The sequence below is a fragment of the Nicotiana sylvestris genome, chromosome 8, assembly GCF_000393655.2.
Source record: "Nicotiana sylvestris chromosome 8, ASM39365v2, whole genome shotgun sequence".
NCBI classification, from domain to species: Eukaryota; Viridiplantae; Streptophyta; class Magnoliopsida; order Solanales; family Solanaceae; genus Nicotiana; species Nicotiana sylvestris.
Genome location: NC_091064.1, coordinates 104,520,497 through 104,544,291, shown reverse-complemented (window position 1 = coordinate 104,544,291; position 23,795 = coordinate 104,520,497). Strand labels below are relative to the sequence as shown.

The window sequence follows — 23,795 nt, the reverse complement described above, 5'->3', positions numbered from 1 at the left end:
CGAAAAATAAATTTTTAAAGAAAATTATTTTCTGAAATTGTTTGAAGGATTTGAAAATGAATTTTGATTATTACATGTTGGTATCGAGCCAGTATTTTGATTCTGGCGCCTGGTACAGGTCTTATATGTTATTTATGATAATTCTATGAAGTTTGGTAAGAAATGGAATCCTTTTCACGTGATTCGGACCTTAATTGCAAAAAATTTGGTGTTTGAAGAAGTTTTGAGAAATTTCATTGATTTTGAGGTTTAATTCGATGTTCATGATATTATTTTGGTAATTTGACTGCATGAACAAGTCTGTGGGATATTATTGAGATTGTATGTATATTTGGTTTGGATCCCCGAGGGCTCGGGTATGTTTTGGATAGGCCACGGGATGCATTTTGAACTTAGAAAAATTGCAGGTTTTCAGCTAATGTGCACAGGTCTACAGGCTTCGCAAATGTGAGCTCGCAAATGCGAGACCTCCATCGCAAATGTGAAAATGGGACCTGGGTAGGCCTGATCGCAAATGCGACCACTTGGCTCGCAAATGCGAAAGGCTAGTCGCAAATGCGACATTTTTTATCATAAATGCGAAAATCCCCTGTTCAGCCTTGGGTCGTAAATGCGACCCTGTCTTTGCAATTCCCAGCTCGCAAATGTGAGCCTCCCTTTGCATTTCCCAATATAGCAGAAGTCGGGGTTCGTAATTGCGAACCCCTATTCACAATTCCCATACTTGAGACCTGCAATTTTTACACTTAGACGATTTTAAACCTATTTTTCATATCCTCTCAAAACATAAACACACTAGAGCAATTTTTCAAAGGTTTCTTCTTCTCCAAATCAATTGTAAGTCATCTTTAACTAGTTTTCTTCAATCATTAACATCCTTTAACATGATTTCAACTTAAAATCAATGATTTACATGGGGGAAATTGGGTGTTTTTGGTAAAACCTAGGTTTTTTTAAAAAGAAATGGGGATTTGGACCTCGATTTGAGGTCCGATTTCAAAATAAATTATATATTTGGGTTCGTGGGGGAATGGGTAATCGAGTTTTGGTTCGAACCCCGGGTTTTGACAGTGTGGGCCCGGGGGCAATTTTTGACTTTTTGGGCAAAACTTCGGGAAATTCATTTTCATGCATTCAAATTAATTCATTTAGCGTTTATTGATGTGATTAAGTAACTTGTGACTAGATACGAGCGAATTGGCGGTGCAATCAAGGGGTAAAGCCATAATTGAAACTTGAGTTGTGTTCGTGGCATCGAGATAAGTGTTTGGTCTAACCTTAGCTTGAGGGATTAGGAGTTGTGTTCTATTTTCTATTTGCTTCTTGTTGAGTACGACGTATAGGCATGGTGACGAGTATCTATACGTTGGTGTCGAGCATGACCGTGAGTCTTAAATTGTAATTTATTGTGTTCTTAAATGATACTACAAATGCTTTAATTGATGATTCTCGATATTGAGCAAGGATTAAGATTGTTTTCGTAGATATTACTTATGATTGAGTATTGATGTTAGCTGAGATGGTTAGATGTTGGGTTAAGACTGGTTATAGTTGTTTCTCCCTTGCCGGGACGTATTTACTTTACTGTTGATTCCTTTGTCGGGATAGTGTAGATCTTTGTTGATCCCTTGCCGGGACTCTTGTTGTGGTTGTTGTTAAATGTTATATGTGGATCGGGTTGCATGTCGCAACAACGTTATATGTGGATCGGGTTGCACTCCGCAATAATGTTTTATGTGGATCGGGTTGCACGCCGCAACAATGTTATATTGGATCAAGTTGCACGCCGCAACAGTGATATAAATGGATCGGGTTGCACGCCGCAACAGTGTTAAATGATAGGGATGGAGTTGCACGCCGCAACAGTGTTAATAATAGGGATCGGGTTGCTCACCGCAAAAATGTTAAATGATAGGGATCGGGTTGCGTGCCGCAACAATGTTATTATTGTTTTGTTGTTGTAGATTTTGAAGTGTTCTCGCATATGTCTCTTGAGTTTTTGCTGGATTTGATATTTTCCCCGTAGCATGTACCCCCTCCCATGTTAATTGTTTATTCCTGTTTATGTTCCGCTGTATATTATATAACTGCACAGGTTTATCTGGAGTCCGGTCCTAGCCTCATCATTACCTCGCCGGGGTTAGGCCAAACACTTACCAGCATATGGGGTCGGTTGTGTTGATGCTACACTCTGCACTATGTGCAGATTCCGGAGCAGCCTTTGGACAGTAGCACTTGGGGAGCCTGCCTTCAGTCCAGCAAGAGATCCCGAGGTAGTCCTGCAGGTCCGCAGGCCCGACGTTCTCTTCTACTTTATTATGTACTCTATTTTGATTAGATTTTGAGACAGACTGTATTTCTTTCAGACATTTGTTGTAGTAATCTCAGTCCGTCCGTGATATTGTGACACCGGATTCCGGGTAGAGATGTGAGTTGTCATTATCGTACTGGTTTTGGTTATTATATTAGATTACGTCTTCTGCTTGATTGCATTTATCGTTAATAACTAAATGTTGGTTACCTGTTAAATTCAGATTGTTAAAAAGGGTTAAAAATGAAAGAGTTAGCGATTTCTATGTTTAGTGACTTGCCTAGCTTCTACGAGTAGGCGCCATCACGACTCCCGAGGGTGAAAAATCCGGGTCGTGACAATATCATATCTATATCATATCTATATCATGTATGTATCATGCGTGTATCTGCAAGAGACAATGTATCACAAACTACCGTATCTTTTTCATATCTATAATTTACAACACAAAATCAAGGGAGAAAACACCAAAATAAACTAAACTGCAACAATCCAATATCGCACTGAACTTCATTAAACCTTTATAACAGAGCAAACATCTCATTTTCCATACAATTCTTAAAAGTATTCATAAAATTCAAACACAAACAAATCTGACCCATCTTACAACAATGACAACATAACAGAACACAATACAAAAACAAAATTCTAGAGTTCATCCTATAACAATGACAAAAGTAACTACTTCTTCTACTTCCATGACTTATTCTGTCGACCGATAATCTTACATCACTTTGCGCGTTTAGTTCCATCTTCTTTCTAGCATAATCCCACAAGAGAGCACCAAATCTGCGCCGGTGTGCATAGGCATTGAATTTTTTAGGAGCCGTCTTTCCCTCAATGAAATACTTGGCAAATGATGCCGCAAATACACCGCAATCACTGCAAAAATAAAAGGAACAACAACTATCAAACTGCAGAATCTAAAAACAAGACAGATTGTGTTGAAAGACATTCATACATTTCGACTTGTTGAGGCAATCCTTCGACCAGTTTTACATCAAAGAGGGTAATCAAGTCTTTTGATTTGTAGACACCAGTGCGCCAATTGATATCTTTTTTATTTAAATAGAAATGCGTGTGCACGAAAAAATGAGGCAGCAACACAGAATACTTGGCCATGGTCTTATGAACTTTGGCTTGATGAGCAGCTCCACCACGCATAGAGTCATACACATAAATGCACCTATCCTTGAAGGACATTACAACCATTATCCAATGCCATTGTTATGCAATATTAATTGGCATTAAGACATGCTCGACAGTGTGCCATGGAACATTGGCATCCAAGACAAACCCCTGAATATACTCTGCAATGACATGTTTCGGAGTGCACACATCATTGTCTCCATCTGTATCAATAAATGCCTGCCATAACTCATTAATTTTCTCGCCGAAGTACCAATTTGTGGTGGTGAATGTTATAGGTAGGTCGTTGTCATACTTCCCCTTCTTCCTCAGATAATAGAACAAAACATCAAAGTGCTGAAACAAAACATAACAAATAACTAATCACTAAAGGCTCGTAAGCTTTAAGAAGCTACGGTTTTCAAACCAAAATCACAGAAAACAAAGCAAAATGAATGCTCACTGCTATCTCTTGTGTCAGAAAATAGCAATTAATAATCTGTTCTAACTTAAGAGGACTTAGTGTTCATGTGTACACTAGCTAAATTTTTTTAAAAAAGATACTGCAAAAGTAAATTCTTACATACCGAGTCATCCAAGGCCTGACCATTATATGCTAAAGTGTAAAACCATTTTTTGTCTTCAACATGAAATACACCAATATTATAAGCAAGATTGAGTTCACTAACATGCTTCGGGTAAATTTCATTCCTGGTAACATATATACACAAACGAGTACAGTGATTTGATATAAAATAATGCTATAAGTGGCAATATATTAAAATATAAAACTAAAAAAAACTCAGAAGTTGGAAACATACTTCTTTCTGGACTTCCCTTCTTTGACCTACACAACAAATATATTCAATAAGAGCTATTAAAGCCAGTTCCGATTTTTCTTTGAAAAGGATGCTTAATAGCATAAATTTGCTTTTTTCCTTTCGCTGCAACAACACCAGTACTGGAGCCTGAATCAAACACAGTAATGAACGGAGACTGCACGGCCTTTGCAAGACATCTCTTTCTTTTTTCCATTTGCGGCGATACTTCAGGAAGTAATTCAGGATTGTACAGAACCATCTACCCTGCCGCCTTATCAACACTTGCAGTCGCACAAACAGCACCAGTCCGAGATTTAGGAACCTTTTGTTTCTCAGATTCTTCCTCCGTTTCCCCTGCCGACGCATCAACACTTGCAGTCGCACAAATAGCACTAGTCCGGGATTCAGGAACCTTTTGTTTCTCATATTCTTCCTCCGTCTCCCCTGCCGCCGCATCTGCAATCTCACCAATAATGCCAGCATGTGCTACATCTGGAGTGAAAGTTACTTTAGCAACAAACATGTCAACTTTCACACCAGAAGGTCCTTCCATAGCATTGACACCTAACTAATCTTCTACACTAGTATCTCTTTGAGAAAGTGGAACATCTTTGCCTTCACTTCCACCGACCTATTTTTTTAAAAAAGAATCTAATTATCAAAAACAACAAAGGAAAAAAAAGGGAAAAGTGCAGAATGCACAACTAAACACACCTGACAACCATCCATTTCAACATCTTCATTGCCACCAAACTCCATATTGCTCACAAAATTATTATTGTCTTGACGACCACTGATGTCTTCCTCTGGATGTGCACCATATTTGACTTCACTTGCACCAAGCTATTTTAAAAAAAAAGGATATAGTAAGTTAACTAAAAAAAAGAAAGAAATGCACAACGGAAAAGAAACACATACCTTGGAATTTATCAACTCAAAGAGATCTTTGAATTTATCAAAAACATATTTCATGAAGGAATTTAACTGCTTATGGAGCTACAAGATGAAACAAATAAGAAAGATAATAGACTTTGAATATACAATTTGAACAATACTTTCAAAATAAAAAAGACCAATACATACTTGCTTCACATCAGCTTTCAACTTCTGCAACTCACGGTCATAATCAATAGGTTGGACACTTGGCGCATCTTTTGGCGCCTTTTTTGGTAGGACAGGCTCCTTAATGTGTTTCGAGGGTGGTGTGACAAAATCATCGCTATCATCAATAGGATGTTTTCCCCTGTTACGTGATGTCAAATATTTCTGATACTCATCGAAAACTTCAACAGGCAAAGTAAATGTCCTTAGCTCTTCAATTGTCGGAGAAATATTTTTAAATTACAAAGGTAACCAAAAGTGATTCAGTCCTAGATGTATCAAAGATGTATAAAAATTGTATGTTTTGATGTATCACAATGAATTATAGTGTATTATAAATGTATATCCCATTAAGATATAAAAGATGGTACCTTATTCCCTGTGCTGTTGAAAAAACCAATAGAGAAGTCCTCATGCGTTGGCCTGTCTGTCATTTCCCAATTCAATATGCGTGGTGTATGATCTCCAACGCGAACAACAAACTTTTGATCAACTACAGTGCAACATTCATAGAACCACACCTATAGTGCAAGAGGAAATCCACCAATCCTATAAAACTCAGACTTTCCCCTCAACATGTCCCTCACCGACTTCATTAAAGCTCGAAACACAATCTTACCCCATGGAAACGACACATACTCACCACTCTCGACAAGATAGAAATCACGTTTACTTATAAATTCTTCTGAGCCTGAGTGGACATTAGAAATGTGTTTACGAAATAAGTGATTGCAATCTTAACTGCGTCTTTATCAGACTGCCACTTTTTCTTCTCAAAAAAATCAATAAGTGACTTCTTTGACACCACTTCAAAACCAGAAAAATAAGTATCCACCAACCTATTGGGTCTACTGAATTTACCCTCAACATATTCATTACCACAACAGTTTAAACCACTTACAATACCAAATTCTCGAAGACCAAAATGTAAAACACATTCGTCATTCAATTTTACATAAACTTTATCACACTTATTTTGAACCAACTCCCTAAATATTAAAGAAAAAATAAGTTGTGCCTGGATAGCAACTCGAGGTAAATCAAGGAAATATCCAAAACAATTTTCCCTAAACATTCGAAGCTGAACATCAGTCAACTTTAACTGTAAAACCGATACAATGTCCACATTAGTGTATGATGACCAATGAGTAATAGGAAATGGCTCACCAACTGGAATATAGAGCTTCCAAGTCTACAAATACATGACACGAATTAAAAACAAACAAATACAAACTAAATCCAAATTTTAAAAGAAGAGTCAACAATAGAAAAAATTATAACTGAAATTGTATATACCTTACAAACTTTGTCAGGAATTTTAACTTTTTCTGTCTTCTGAACCTTGTTTTTTTGGTTTGACACCCAAATTCACTTCGTCCTCCACGACACGTTTTCTCTTACCTTGATCTGCATCCATTATAACCCTCTTACTCTTCTTTTTATCAGATTGTCCAACAATATCCTTTCGAGATTCTAACACTTTAACATTGTGAACGATTTTGTCTTTGCATATTTTGTTCATCAATCGATTTCTCAACTAAAACCAGGGTTGAATGAGGAGATAAACTCATCGACCTAGTTTCTCTTCTCATGTTGCTCGATTTCTCAATTGAAACCGGCTTTGAATAAGGTGATGAACTCATCGAACGACTTTGTCATCTCATATTGCTCTGTTTCACAATTAAAACTAGGTTCAACGACAAAATTTTAAAAAAATATTTACGAACAAAAGGTTACAGAAATGTGTGAAGAAATTAATACAAAAACTCGACCAAAACTTACAAAATCAGTCGCAAAAGCCTAAAGAAAAGCAACATCGATTCTACAAAAATACATGCAATCAGAAAAATATACAAAATAAGAGGTTTTCTACTCCAAATTACCTGGAATCAGACGAAAATAATCGAAAATGTATCTTGTTTTGTCGTCAATTTCAGCAATTTTGGTTGAATTTAGGAAAAAATCGCAGAAGGAGAGAGAGAGAGAGAGAGAGAGAGAGGAGAGAGGGAGAGAGAGAGAGAGAGTGAGATATATAGAGAAAGAGAGAGAGAAAACTCGGTGTTGTATATGAAAAATAACGGATACAAAAAAGTGACATTAATTGAAACTATTTGGGCCAAAAATGACATTTGGGCCTTTTTTAGTAGATATTTTGTTTTGGGCTATTTTTTGTTAGAAAAGTTTGTAGAGTGACATAGCTGGTAATTTCCCTTTAATATAACTAGCTTTAGGATATGAGCTTTGCGCGTGTGCCCTATTGAAATAGGTTTAGAACTTTAAAAGATCATATAAATATGATTAACCTATGCATAACATGACATGTAATTATTAAGTGTCATTTCGAAGGTATTTCTAGATTTGATATTGAGTTAAAGAGTACAATAATCATGAATATTGAGATAATTTATATTTAATTATAATATTTCTTAAAACGTGTATTTGCATTTTGGTATATTGGAAGAGTGTTTGACTAAAGGGTATTGGGCATACTATTATATACTTAGAGAATCAAGCATAAATTTCGAAAAAGTCTTTCTTAAACTTTTTATTTTTTTCAAAGATAGTTAAATTATATAGCATAATTGATTTTAATTGTATGAGTGATTGTAAATCTATAATTAAGAATATAGAAATCGAAGGAGTGACAGCCGAAATTGTCGAATTTAATTATAGTTCCTATCTACTCTTTTTTATTATTTTGTCGTTGTCGTTGTTTTTACTAAGATAATAAAGTTATATAACATTAACTGGTTATAGCACTACGACAAAGAACAATTCAAATCTAAAACAAGTAATAGCTATGTTTTATTTATTTATTTTCTGTAGAACTTTTTTTTTTTTTTTTACTTTTGATATTACTTACTAATGCCTAGCCTGAGTCGAAGTACCTAGATCTACATAAAAATGTACAGAAGCGTAGTATGAGTATATCACAACGGTACTCAGTATGTATCAAGCCTAGCCTCGGTAAAGTAGTAACGAGGTCGAGTGAAGACACCTGCTAGGATAAGAAAACTAAACAAGTATAGTGTGATCTAATAATGGAATGAGGAAATAGTGACAGTAAAGCAATACAATAAGTAACATAACAATTGAATTTAAAGCAATAAAAACAATAAGAAAGGAACACATGATAAGAACATCAAGGAACACTGCGGACAAATACAAGTGAGATATATAAGAGATAACAACAAGAATCGCAATCGAGGTACCTCCTCGTAACTTCTCTTCACAATCACAATCACAATCTTTCCTTAAACCGCCGCGTGAGCCTTATATTTATTTTGTTTTGAAAATATTTTTTTCGAAATAGCTACACGCACTTTAGCCCACCTTATCTCGCTGCGCGGATTTAAGTAATTCTCTTACTAGAAATACACATATAAATCCCACCGTATGCTACCATATGCACATTAATCCCTATCCTTATATCGCCGGACTCGCATCAACTCGCACCTCAAGTGCCCATATGCCACAACTTGTCAAAAATCAACAATACCAAAGTTCCCACAACATATAGCTGTCACGACCCGAAATCCCAACCTCGGGGTCGTGATGGCGCCTAACATCCACTTGCTAGGTAAGCCGACGTGAAATATGTAATTAACCAATTTTAACAATTAAAAACAAAATAATTATATTCAACGATAAATAAATGCCAAATCTAACACAGTTCGAATATAAATCACGTGATACTATCTACTTCCAGAAATCCGGAGTCACGAGTACACGAGCAACTAGAAGTCTACAAATATAGTCTGAAATAAATACACCTGTTCGAAAGAGATAAATAGTAAAAGTAGGAAATGGAAGGGGACTTCAAGGTCTGCGAACACCATCAGATCTACCTCAAGTCTCCGAAGTGAATGTGAGCAGAGTCGACACACCTCAAGCACCACCGGGACCAATACCAGTATCTGCACAAGAAGTGCAGAAGTATAGTATGAGTACAACCGACCAAATATAATTTATAAGTGTTAAGCCTAACCTCGACGAAGTAGTGATGATGCTATGACAAGACACCTACGTAAAAACCCTGTACAAGTATATATAAAGCAACAAAATAATAAGAAAAATGATAAAATACTAACTAGGAGGGGACATGCAAAGCAAAAAATGTAATAAAAATGGCAAGTGCGAAATCATGAAATAACATCTTCCGAATTAAGCAACAATATAACCAAGTAAATCACCAAAACCGGGAATCAAATAAAACAATGAGATGATAATGGCACGTCATTATGCTTTGTGCTTTTACTCTCTTCTTTACCATGTAATTTCATGAATATAATGGCACGACATCACCCTTCGTGCTTTTACTCACTGGCATGGTATCATTCTTCGTGCTCTTACTCTCAAATCTCTCAATAATTGACAATGAATGCAAATAAGGAACGACAACACCTTTCGTGCTTCTCTCTCTTCCTCACCAATCAACAATATAAATCCGAATAATAAAAACAAGGCGGGGAATAATTTCACTCCAAATATGATGCTATGATATCAAACTTCAACTACCAAAATATTCAATATCTTTAAAATAAGCTGTAAATGCGAAACGAATAATTAAATAAAGTAATAATCTAACCTAAGCATGGATAGCATAGTTAACGAAACAATATAATACAAAGAAACGATATTCACCCGTATGTTTTAATCCAATGACAACATATAGGTACTCGTCACCTCACATATACGTTGTCCCCACACATGAAGCATGTAGCAAATAGACCAACAAGTCCTATTCTCTCAAGTCAAGGTTAACCACCACACTTACCTCATTCCACAACCAAATCACTCCACAACCAAATTAATGCTCAACCGTGACTTTTCCTCTAGAATTAGCCTCCAAACCAATCAAATCTAACCAAATATAGTTCAAATAATTCAAATAAGCTTTAAAAACTACCCACGAGTGAAAAATATTCAATCTTTAATGATTTTGGAAAGAGTCAACAAAAGTCAACCTTAGGTCCGTTGGTTCAAAACTCGAGATTCAGACCAAAACCCAATTATTCATTCACCCCTGAGCCCGGTTATGTGATTAGTTTCTAAATCCGACCTTAATTTGAAGTTTAAATCTCAATCTCTCAAAATCCCCAATTTATACCTAAATCCCTAATTTTTATCATGAAAAAGCATAGATTAAAGGTTAAAAATCATCTGGTGTTTATGGAAATGTAAGGAAACAAGTTAAAATCTACTAACCTATGAAGTTAGGGTAAAACACCTCTTCAAAACTGCCTCTAGGCCGAGCTCAAACTTGAAAATGGTGAGAAATGGGAAGAATCCCAATTTTTGGACTGTTTTAATCGATGGCGTCACGTCTTTTTTCGCGTTCGCAAAGGACCTGATGCTATCGCGAAGCAGCAGCAGCCAAAGGCTTCGCGTTAGTGAGCCACTCGTCGCGTTTGCGAAGGTTTACTCCCCCTGCATTCACGTTGGCGATCTAATGAATACGTTCGCGAAGAGTAACTGACAGGTTACCTCCCAAGACCCCACAACCCTATGGGTTCGCGAGGGAGAGAACACGTTCGCGAAGGGTAAACCACCCACTACTTCGCGTTCGCGACCAGCTTCTCGCGTTCGCGAAGAAGAAACTCTTCCCCAGCCCAGATTCCCTTTCACGATCGCGAGAGAGGCTTTGCGTTCGCGAAGCACATAACACCAGATATCAGTAGCAGTCAAAACCAACAATTATTTCTAAGTTCAAAAGGTCCGTAGCCTATCCGAAACTCAGCCGAGCCCCTCGGGATCTAAACCAAATATGCACAATATTGATATAACATCATACAAACTTACTCGCGTTATCAAAACACCAAAATAAAACCTAGAAATACGAATCAGACATCAAAATGCATAAAATTTTCAAAGAAACTCAAGAACTTCCAAATTCACAACCGAACATCCAAATCCTATCAAATCAACTCTGTTTTGCACCAAATTTGCAGACAAGTTTTAAATAGTAAAATTAACCTATACCAAGTTTCGGAATCAAAATCCGAACCCCGTAGCAATAAACTCAACCAACAGTCAAACTTAGGAAAGGTTTGAACCTTCAAGTTGCTAGTTTTCAACAGATCACACCAGATAAAGTTAGGGACTTTCGAATTTAATTATGGGCATACGCCAAGTCCAAAATCATGATACGGACCCATCGAGATCGTTAAAATACCGACCCGGAGTCGTTTACATAAAATATTAACCGTAGTCAACTCTGATCATTTTTAACGCTAAAAATAATATTTTCTTCAAATTTTCACATAAAAGCATTCCAAAAAAAGACACGGGCTGCGCACAAAAATTGAGAAATACTAAACAGAGCTAATCGAGGTCTCAGAACATGAAAATAAGGGCTAGAACTCAAAATGGCCTATCGGGTTATCACATTCTCTATCTCTAAAACAAATGTTCGTCCTCGAACGGACATAGAAAAGTACCTGGACTGGTGAAAATATGTGGGTATCTATTCCGTATATCGGACTTGGACTCCTATGTAGCTACCTCGATCGGCTGACCTCTCCACTACACAGTAACAGAATGATAACTCTTCGACCTCAGCTTCTGGACTTACCGTGCTAGAATGGTCAGTAGCTCCTCCTTGTAAGTCAAATCCTTGTCCAATTGAAATGTGCTGAAATCTAATACATGAAACGGATCACTGTGATACTTCTGGAGAATGGAAACATGGAATATTTGGTGAAATGTTGATAAGCTAGGTGGCAATGTAAGCTTGTAGGCCACCTCACCAACTCTTTCAAGGACCTCAAAGGGTCCGATATACCTAGGGATCAATTTGCCCTTCTTCTCGAACCTCATCATACCCTTCATGGGCGAAACCCAGAGCAAAACTCTCTCTCCAACCATGATGCAACTTCACAAACTCTTCGATCGACATAACTTTTCTTCCTAGACTGTGCTGTATGAAGCCGATTCTGAATCATCTTGACCTTTTCCAAGGCATCCTGAACCAAATTAGTACCCAACAACCGAGCCTTTTCCGGCTCAAACCAACCAACTGGTGAATGACACCGCCTCCCATACAAGGCCTCATAAGGAGCTATCTAAATACTAAATTTGTAACTGCTGTTGTAGGCAAACTCCGTATGCGGTAAGAACTGATCCCAAGAACCCCCGATATCCATAACACAGGCGCGGAGCATATCCTCCAATATCTAAATGGTTATTTCGGACTAGCCATCTGTCTAGGGGTGAAATGTTGTACTCAACTCAACTCGTGTGCCTAACTCATACTGTACGACCCTCTAGAAATGCGAGGTAAACTGCGTACCTCGATCAGAATTAATGGACACCAGTACACCGCAAAGACAAATAGTCTCGCAAATATATATCTTAGCCAGCCGCTCTGAAGAATAGGTAGCTGCCACCAGAATGAAATGTGCCAACTTGGTCAACCTATCCACTATGACCCATACTGCGTCAAATATCTTCAAAGTCCATGGAAGCCCAATAACGAAATCCATGATAATACGCTCCCACTTCCGCTCGAGAATCTAAAGCCTCCAAAGCAAAACGCCGGGTCTCTGATGCTCGTACTTCACCTACTGGCAATTCAAACATCTAGCCACATACTCAACTATATCTTTCGTCATTCTTCTTTACCAATACTGCTACCTTAAATCCCAATACATCTTGGCAGCACCTGGATGAATGGAATATCGCGATTTGGGCCTCTTCAAGAATCAACTCACAAAGACCATCCACATTGGGCACACAAATCCGACCTTGCATCCGCAACACCCCATCATCTCCAATAAAAACCTTCTTGGCATCACCATGCTGCACCATGTCCTTAAGGACAGACAAATGGGGATCTTCATACTGATGCTTTCTAATGCGCTCATATAAAACACCTAACCACATAAACTGATTGGCCAAGGCCTGAACATCTAATGCTAGTGGTCTCTCACCAACTGGAATATATGCAAGGTTACCCATACTCACAGCCTTTCTACTCAAGGCATCGACCACCACATTGGCCTTTCTGGGATGATACAAATGGTGATATCGTAGTCTTTCAACAACTCTAACCACCTCTGATGCCTCAAGTAGAGATCCTTATTCTTAAACAAATACTGTAGACTTTGATGATTTGTGAATACCTCACACGACACGCCGTAGAGGTAACGCCTCTATATCTTCAATGCATGAACAATAGCTGCCAAATCTAAGTCATGAACATGGTAATTCTTCTCATGAACCTTTAACTTCCGAGACGTGTGTGCAATCACCCTACTATACCAAGCCCAATTTGCGATGGATCACAATACACAATGTAGGATCCTAAACCTATGGGCAACACCAATAATGGGGCTGTAGCCAAAGCAGTCTTGAGCTTCTAAAAGCTCAACTCACACTCATTGGACCCCCTAAATGGGGCACCCTTCTCGATCAATCAAGTCAATGGGGTTACAATAGGTGAAAACCCCTCCATAAACCGGCGATAATAACCTGCCAAACCTAGGAAACTCCGAATCTCTCTAACTAAAGTGGGTATAGGCCAGTTCTGAATTGTCTCAATCTTCTTAGGATCCACTTTAATGCCCTCGCCAGATACAACATGCCCCCAAAAGGCAAATGAGTTCAACCAAAACTAACACTTTGAAAACTTGGTATATAACTAACTATCTCTCAAAGTCTGAAGTACAATACGAAGATGCTGCGCATGCTCCTCTCGACTGCGGGATTAGATCAAAATATCATCAATGAAGACGATCACAAAAGAATCCAAACATGGTTTAAATATCCGAGTCATCAAATCCATAAATGCTGTTGGGGCATTTGTCAAGCCAAATGACATCACTAGGAACTCATAATGCCTATACCAAGTCTGGAAAGCTGTCTTAGGGACATCCGATGCCCTAATCTTCAACTGATGGTAGCAATATCTCAAATTAATCTTCAAAAATACTTTGGCACCCTGAAGCTAATCAAATAAGTCATCAATCCTCGGCAGCGAATACTTGTTCTTGATAGAGACTTTGTTCAATTGCCGATCATCAATACACATTCTCATCGTACCATCCTTCTTCTTCATGAACAACACTAGTGAACCCTAGGGCGAGACACTAGGTCTAATAAATCCTTTATCAACCAAATCCTGCAAATTCTCCTTTAGTTCCTTCAACTCAAGTGGGGCCATATGGTATGGTGGAATATAAATGGGCGGAGTGTTTGGAGACAAGTCAATACAGAAGTCGATATCTCTGTCGGGTGACATCCCCGGCAAATGTGCAAGAAACACTTCTGGAGAGTCAAGCACAACCGGTACTTAATCCATGGAAGGAACCTCTGTGCTAGGATGACAGATATAGGTCAAATATGCTAGACATTCGTTCTCGACCATATGTCGTGCCTTCACATAAGAAATAAACCTACTAGTAGAATGGCTAGGAGTCCTCTTCCACTCTAATCGGGGCAACCCCGACATGGCTAAGGTCACTGTCTTGGCGTTACAGTCTAATATAGCGTGATAAGGTGATAACGAATCCATGACCAAAATAACATCAAAGTCCACCATATGAAGAAGTAGGAGATCTACACTAGTCTAAAGGCTCTCGATAGAAACCACACACGAGCGATAAACACAATCTACAATAATAAAATCTCCCACAGGAGTGGACACATATACATGAGCACTCAAAGAACCACGAGGCATAGCCAGATATGAAGAAAAATAGGATGACACGTAGGAATAAGTAGTGCTCGAATCAAATAGAACTGAAGCATCTCTATGACAAACTGGAACAATACATGTGATGATGGCGTTAGATGACTCGACCTCAGGTCTAGTTGGAAATGCATAAAAACGGGGCTGGCCCCCACCACTCTGACCTCCACCCCTCGGACGACCTCTAGCTGGCTGGCCTCCGCCTCTAATGGCATGACCTCCACCTCTAATGGCTTGACCTCCCCTCATATGGCCTGACTCCACCTTTGGCAGCCTGCCACCTGCCTCTAGCTGGAAAAACGGATGGTGAAGCAACTGGTACCAGAACCATGGCACGATAACTCTGTTGTGGCATGCCGCCCTCTGACCTGGGGCAAAATCTAGCAACGTGCCTCGGATCTCCACAAGTATAACAAGCCCTCGGCTACTGTGACTGCTGACCCTCGAATTGACCCTGTCGACCTGAATAACTACCCTCGTAACTCTGGATCGAGGTGCACTGTAGGCTAGCTGCTTAGGATGAGACACGTAAGGACCATGACTCCTCGAAGCACCGTAGGATGCCTATCGCACTGATTGAAATGGTCTACGAGGATAGCCCCTACCAAATGAACCCCAGCCTCCAGAAGAGGCACCATTGAAACTACTAGAAAGATGAGGCCTCTTCTTAGATACCACCCCTTATACTGACCACGAACCACCTCGATCCATCTAGAAATCTCTACGGCCTTCTTGAAAGAAATATCATCTCCGGTCTCCTTGGCCATCTGTAGCCTTATACTAAAAGTAAGTCCATCAATGAATCTCCTCACTCTCTCCCTCTCAGTAGGGAGTAATCGGGTCTCATAATAGGTAACAGTCATGCTACCCTGCTGAAGGCGCTCAAACTGCCTGCAATACTTCTCTCTCAGAGTGAAAGGAATAAATATCTCCAAAAATAGTTGCGAAAACTGATCCTAGGTAAGTGGGGGTGAACCAGGTGTACTCAACAATACCCATATTGTTCTCTACAATACCCATATTGTGCCACACCTCAAAGTCAACCCCATTGGTCTTAACAATACCCATATTGCGCTACACATCGTGAAAATGGTCCAAATAATTCTGTGGGTCATGAAAAGGTGCACTACTAAAGTGAATAGGGAAGAGCTTTGTGAACTTATCTAATATCATCAATCCCTCAGAAGACATCGCGAGCATCTTCCCGGTCTGTGCAGCAACAACAGGCTAAACTACCCCAACTGGATAGACTGCTGGAGTCTGATAAATAGGAGCCATCTGCTCCGGAGTGTGAGTAGCAGGAGTCTATGCTCCTTTCCCAGCCTGAGAGATGACTGGTGCCACCTGAAATGCACCGATCTAGGCCACACTCTCCATAAGGCCCACTAAACGGACTAGAGCATCCTGAAGCACACGAGTGGCTATAAATCGCCTGGACCCGAGCTAGTCCGACTGGTGCAGTATGAGCTGGGATCTCCTCTTCATGATAAATCTGAGGCTCCATTGTGGGTGTTGCTTCTCGATCTCTAGGCTGAGCTCTGCCTCTGCCTTTGGCTCGACCTCGGCCTTTAGCTAGACCTCGACCTCGGCCTCTGGCTCTCCCTCGGCCTCTACCTCTGGTAGTGGCTACAACAAAGGGGCTCCGATTTCTGTTCGGCTATAGATGCTGTATGTGTTCTCCCCATCTGCGAGAGAAAAAGAATTGAATGATGCAAACAAAAATGATATAATAAAACCGCACGATAGGGAAAGAAAGAAGTAAAATTTTTGCTAAAACTACATAGCCTCTACATAAGTACAGACGTCTCCGTACCGATCCTCCAAACTTTACTAAGCTTGTTCATGACTCGTGAGACCTAAGTAACCTAGTGTTCTGACACCAACTTGTCACGATCCAGAATTCCAACATTGGGCCGTGATGGAACCTAACATCAACTTACTAGGTAAGCCGATGTGAAATAAGTAATTAACCAATTTTAACAGTTAAAAACAAAATAATGATATTCAACAAGAAATAAATGCCAAATCTAACACAATGCGAATATAAATAACATGATACTATCTACTCATAGAAATCCCGAGTCACGAGTACACGGGCAACTAGAAGTCTACAAACGTAGCATGAAATAAATACAACTGTCCGAAAGAGATAAATAGTAAAACCATGAAATGGAAGGGACTTCAAGGTCTGCGAATGCCAGCAAATTTACGTTAAGTCCCCAGAGTGAATGTGATACGAGCCGACATACGTGAAGCACCGTTGGGACCAATACTAGTATCTGCACAAGAAGTGCAAAAGTGTAGTAAGAGTACAACCGACCCAATGTGCTCCGTAAGTGTCGAGCCTAACCTCGACGAGGTAGTGACGAGGTTATGACAACACACCTACATAAAAACCCTATAGAAGTATATATAAAGCAGCAAAATAACAAGAAAAATGATAGAATATTAACTAGGAGGGGACATGCGAAAGAGGAAAATATCATAAAACAACAAATACGAAAAAATGAAATAACATCTTCTGAATTAAGCAACAATATAACCAAGTAAATCACAAAAATCGGGAATAAAATAAAACAATGAGATGAAAATGGCATGACATCATACTTTGTGCTTTTACGCTCGTCCTGACCATGCAATATCATAAATATAATGGCACGACATCACCCTTCGTGCTTTTACTTATTGGAACGGAGTCACCCTTTGTGCTTTTACTCTCAAATCTCTCAATATATGACAGTGAGTGCTAATAAGACACGACAACACCATTTGTTCTTCTCTCTCTTCCTCACCAAGCAATAATATAAATCCGAATAATAAAAACAAGGTAGGGAAAAATTTCACTTCAAATATGATGCCATGATATCAAACTTCAACTACAAAAATATTCAACATCTTTAAAATAAATAATAAATGCAAAACGAATAATTAAAAGAAGTAATAATCTAACCTAAGCATGGATAACATAAATACAACAACAACAACAGCCACAACCTAGTAAAATCCCACAAGTGGGGTCTGGGGAAGGTAGAGTGTACGCAGACCATACCCCTACTCCGGAGGGGTAGAGAGGATGTTTCCGAAATACCCTTGACTCAAAAAGACGAAAATAAACAATAGACAATAGATCATTGACCGCAATAGAAGTCAGAAAAATAATCTCAGCATCATAAGAGACAGAAAATAGATAGAAAATCTATAAAAATAACTAGTAATAATGTCATACAAAAAAGTGTGAAAACTACATAAACCACTAACAACCCAAGGTGAAACATTATCAGCATAGCCCCGCATCCGGTACAAAGAAGAAAAATGCTCGACTCCCTCATAACCTACAACCCTAATGCTCGACTTCCACACTTTCTTATCAAGAGCCATGTCCTCGGAAATCTGAAGTTGCTCCATGTCTTCCCTGATCACCTCACTCCAATACTTCGTAGGCTTCCCTCTACCTCTCCTCATACCTGCCAATGTCAAACCCTCACACCGCCTAATCGTGGCATCTAGGCTTCTCCTTTGCACGTGCCCAAACCATCTAAGCTGTGCTTCCCGTATCTTGTCATCCATAGGAGGCACATCCACCTTCTCCCGAATATCTTCATTCCTAGTCTTATCTAGCCTAGTATGCCCGCTCATCCATCCCAACATCCTCATTTCTTCCACTTTCATCTTCTGGGTATGAGAATTATTAGCTGCCCAACACTCAGCCCCATACAACATGTCTGGTCTTACCACCGCTCTATAGAACTTGCTTTTATGTTTCGGCGACACTTTCTTGTCACACAGGACTCCAGATGCTTACCTCTATTTCTTCCACCCCACTCTTATACGGTGCATGACATCCACGTCTATCTCCCCATCCTTATGGATAATTGACCCAAGATACTTGAAACTTCCTCTCTTGGGGATGACTTGTGAGTCAAGCCTCACATCTATGTTCACTTCCCCCAACGCATCGCTGAACTTAAACCCCAAATATTCTGCCTTAGTACTACTCAACTTGAAACCTTTAGACTCAAGGGTCTGTCTCCAAACCTCCAGCCTCTCATTAACGCTGCCTCGCATCTCACCAATCAGAACTATATCATCAGTGAACAACATACACCATGGCATATCCCCTTGAATATGGTGTGATAGTGCATCCATCACCAGGGAAAATAAGAATGGGCTGAGCACAGAACCTTAGTGCAACCCCATAACAACCAGAAAGTGCCCCGAGTCACTTTCTATAGTCCTAACCCGAGTCTTAGCTCCCTCACACATGTCCTTTATCACCCTAATGTAAGCTACCGACCCATGTTTTACCTCCAGGCATCTCCAAAGAACCTCCCTAGGAACCTTGTCATACGCTTTCTCTAGGTCGATAAACACCATGTACAAATCCTTCTTCTTATCCCTGTACTGTTCCACCAACCTCTTGATAAGTTGGATAGCTTCTGTAGTAGAATTACCGGGCATGAACCATTATTGGTTATCGGATATAGACACCTCCCTCCTCACCCTCCCTTCCACCACCCTCTCCAAACTTTCATGGTATGACTTAGTAACTTGATGCCCCTATAATTGTTACAATTCTGGATATCACCTTTGTTCTTGTACAACAATATCATTGGTACTCCACCTCAATTCATCTGGCATCATCTTCATCCTAAAGATAGAATTAAATAGCGCAATCAGCCATTCCAATCCCGCTCTACCCATACACCTCCATAATTCCACTAAATTTCGTCCTGCCCGGTCGCTCGGCCCCTACTCATCATGCACATTGATCCCACAACATCTTCAGCCTTAATACGTCTACAATACCTAAAGTCTTGGTGACTCTCGGAGTGCTCTAATTCCCCTATCACAATGTCTATGTCTCTTCCTTCATTCATAAGTCTATGGAAGTGATCCTGCCATCTCTGCTTAATTTGGGCATTTTCTATCAATACTATACCTTCACCATCTTTGGTGCACCTCACTTAATCCAAGTCATGAGCCTTCTTCTCCCTCACCTCCTTTGACCCCCAACTCCTCGTACAGATAACCAAACGCTGCAGTCTTAGCCTCTGTGACCGCTATCTCCTTCCTGGCTTCCTTATATCTTCCTCTATTCTCTCTTCTCTCTTCCTCGTCTTTGCTCTCCACTAACCTAAGATACAACGCTTTCTTTACTTCCACTTTACCTTGGACCACTTCATTCCACCACCAATCGCCTCAGGGCCTGCTAGAGTAACCCTTTGATACCCCTTGTACCTCCCTCGCTGCCTTTCTTATACAGTCCACTGTTGATGTCCACATCTCGCTAGCATCCTCTCTACTCCTCTAGGCTTCCATAACCATCAACCTCTCCTCCAACTCCTGAGCTTTATCCCTCGTCAAGGCTCCCAACCTAATCCTTGGTTGACACTGAAATGAATCTTCTTCTTCCTCTTTAATATTATACCAAAGTCTATCATCAAGAGCCTATATTGTGTCGCGAGGATCTTAGTCGGGTTAACCTTGCAATCCTCACACATCCTCCTATCACATCTCCTGAGGAGGAGGTAATCAATCCGAGTCTTAGCCAAAGTACTCCGAAAAGTAACCAAATGCTCCTCCTTCTTTGGAAAACTAGAGTTCTTGATCACCAACTCAAAAGCTCTAGCAAAATCCAAGAGTGAAGTACCTTCTCCGTTTCTATCCCCAAAGCCGAAGCCGCCATGCACCTCGCCATAGCCACTAGCAAATGTCCTTATATGCCTATTGAAATCCCCTCCTATAAATAACTTCTCCACAAGTGGCACACCACACACCACCTCATCCATCCCCTCCCATAAGTACCTCTTAACCTCCTTATCTAAGCCCGCTTGTGGCGCATAGGTGCTAATAACATTCTGAGTGATCCCTCCAACCACTAACTTAATCGCCATTAATCTATCATTCACCCGCCTGGCCTCCACCACTGTCTCTCTAGTTCCCTATCCACCAAAATACCCACTCCATTCTTACCCTTCTTGACTCCCGAGTACCATAATTTATACCTGTCCCCATTCCTCCCCTTCGATCCCACCAACCTAGTCTCCTGAACACAAGCTAATAGATAATATAATTAACGAAACCATATAATACAAAGAAACAATTTCCACCCGCTCGTTTTAACCCAATGATAATGCATAGGTAATCGTCACCTCACATATACGCTGTTCCCATACATAAAACACGTAGAAAATAGACCAATGTGTCCTAATCCTTCAAGTCACAACTAACCACGATACTTACCTATCTCCATAACCAAATGAATGCTCAACCGTGGCTTTTCCTCTAGAATTAGCCTCCAAACCAATCAAATCTAACCAAATATAGTTCAAATAATTCAAAATAAGCTTTAGAAACTACCTACGACTGAAAAAGATTCAATCTTTAACGATTTTAGAAAAAGTAAACAAAAGTCAACCCCGGACTCACTTGGTCAAAACCCGAAATTTGGACCAAAATCCAATTACTCATTCACCCCCGAGCCTAGTTATGTGATTAGTTTGTAAATCCGACCTTAATTTGAGGTCTAAATCTCAATTTCTCAAAATCCCCAATTTCTACCATAAAAAACATAGATTAAAGGTTAAAAATCAATGGGTGAAATACCCATTGGTTAAAATCTACTAAACTATGAAGTTGGGGTGAAATACCTCTTCAAAATCACCTTTAGGCCGAGCTCAATCTTGAAAATGATGAGAAATGGGAAAAATCCCTATTTTTGTACTGTTTTAATCAATGGCGTCAGGTCTTCTTAGTGTTCGAGAAGGACCTAATGTGAAGCAGCATCAACCAAAGTCCTTCACGTTCACAAGCCACTCTTCGCGTTCGCGAAGGCTTACTCTCCCTACCTTCGCGTTCGCGAAGCGTAACTCACATGCGCCCTCCTAGGACCCCATAACCCTATGCGTTCGCGAGAGAGAGGACGCATTCGCGAAGGGTAAACCTTTCACTACTTCGTATTCATGACTGGATCCTCCCGTTCGTGAAGATGAAACTCCTCCCTATCTTAGATTCCCCTTCGCGATCGTGAAGCACATGACACTAGATATCAGTACTAGCCAAAACAAACAATTCTTTCTAAGTTAAAATGGTCTGTAGCCTATCCGAAACTCACCTGAGCCCCTCGGGCTCCAAACCAAACATGCACACAATTGTAATAACATCATGATAACTTTCTCTCAAGATCAAAACACCAAAATAAAACCTAAAATTACGAATCGGATATCAAAATACATGAAAGTTTTAAAGAAACTCAAGATCTTCCAAGTTCGCAACTGAGCGTCCGAATCCTATCAAATCAACTCCGTTTTGCACCAAATTTTGCAGACAAGTTTTAAATAGTAAAATGAACCTATACCAAGTTCCAGAAGTGAAATCCAAACTCAGTACAATAAATTCAACCTACGATCAAACCTAGGTAATCTTTAAACCTTCAAGATGCTAGTTTTCAACAGATCACATGAAATTAAGTTAGAGACATTCCGAATTCAATTTTGAGCATACTGTCGCACCCCGTTTTCTCATGAAAGTAGGTTTCAACATCGTGACAACTCCTTTTAGAATGGGAGATACAGTTCTAAAAGAAGAAAAATTGCAACCTAAGGATTTTTAATGTGCGTTAGGGCACCTAATATACAAATAACTCTGTTTGACTAGCCAATGTCACCAAAGATTGGGTAAGGGCTCAAATTACCTCAAAGAGAATGTGTTAGGCACTCTTCGAGGTCCAAACTGCGGGTCTTGACCGAACTTAAGATTATGTGGATTATGATTAAGCTAGGTGACCAAATAAACAAAGGGAATTCAGAAGTCAAAGAACTTTATTACAATATGATTAACACAGATCTTAGTACGAATATAAGGGTACAACTATTTAGATCTAATAACAACGTATAAAGAAAAGGGGTCCTAAGTTTATTAGCCTAAAGGATCACCCCGTGCAACATAAATAATACTTCGCAACTCCCTTAGGATAGGAAGTTACCCATATTATTCAGCAGGCATATACTATCATCTCCTGCTACCCGATTACTATGTTAAAGTTGTTTACTTAAAGCGTGCTAATTCAATTCTAAGTTGTACTCGATACGTGCACTACCCATCCCATACCTATGGCCTAGGAGGTATTGGACCTCTATTTGGGTGGTTCTAGACCTTACTGAGGCTGATCAGAAATGTCAAAACTAGGCGACATAGAAAAACACATTGGACTTCAAATATGGGCAATTAAAGGCTCAAGTTTGCCTCCATAGTTAAGCAACAAATGCACACAAGACAAGTTTTCATGTTAGGCAATTCAGAATTAAGAACCTTAAGCCCATTAGACATGATTTCTATGTGACAAGGCATCAAAGCATACAAGCAATTTCAGAGGCCAGTCACTGCTCATAGACATAATTATATACGTTGATTATTGAGATTATAGTTTTTCAGTTATTAAACTTGTTGTGTCTAGGTGATTTGTGCAGTAAGGAGTAATTATGTGATGACCCAAAAGGTCATCTCTTGTTGTAGAAGTCAAATCTATGTTTTGAGGCCCTAAAACCTCCTTTTATTTCTCCTCGATTGCGTGCACAGTTCGGGCACGATACCTGAAAGCTTTTGTATGAAAAATTTGAGTACTAATGATTTTTGGCTTAAACAGATGATTTTAGTTGACTTCGGTCAACACTTTGGGTAAACGAACCCGGACCCGTATTCTAACTGTCCCGGAGGGTCCGTAGTAAAATATGGGACTTGGGCG

General features: G+C 39.6%; 2 protein-coding genes across 2 annotated transcripts; both read right to left on the bottom strand.

Moving 5' to 3' along the window:
- Positions 1–18,856: 18,856 nt before the first annotated feature.
- LOC138875474 (uncharacterized) lies at positions 18,857–19,198 on the bottom strand. The gene has a single exon (XM_070154304.1). It carries the CDS (start codon positions 19,196–19,198, stop codon positions 18,857–18,859), a length of 342 nt encoding a protein of 113 aa, XP_070010405.1.
- Positions 19,199–20,026: 828 nt separating this feature from the next.
- Positions 20,027–20,946, bottom strand: LOC104218761 (uncharacterized). The gene is made up of 2 exons (XM_070154303.1): positions 20,427–20,946; positions 20,027–20,229 (listed from the first exon to the last, which is right to left on the bottom strand). Exons 1-2 carry the CDS (start codon positions 20,944–20,946, stop codon positions 20,027–20,029), a joined length of 723 nt encoding a protein of 240 aa, XP_070010404.1.
- Positions 20,947–23,795: the final 2,849 nt, after the last annotated feature.

Excerpts from the sequence above, each read along its gene's own strand:
- LOC104218761 (XM_070154303.1), bottom strand. The coding sequence starts at position 20,946 with ATGGCGATTAAGTTAGTGGTTGGAGGGATCACTCAGAATGTTATTAGC. Across the intron at positions 20,230-20,426 it reads CAGTGTCAACCAAGGATTAG|TGGTCCAAGGTAAAGTGGAA; the intron begins GTTGGGAGCCTT and ends GGTGGAATGAAG.
- LOC138875474 (XM_070154304.1), bottom strand. The coding sequence starts at position 19,198 with ATGGATGCACTATCACACCATATTCAAGGGGATATGCCATGGTGTATG.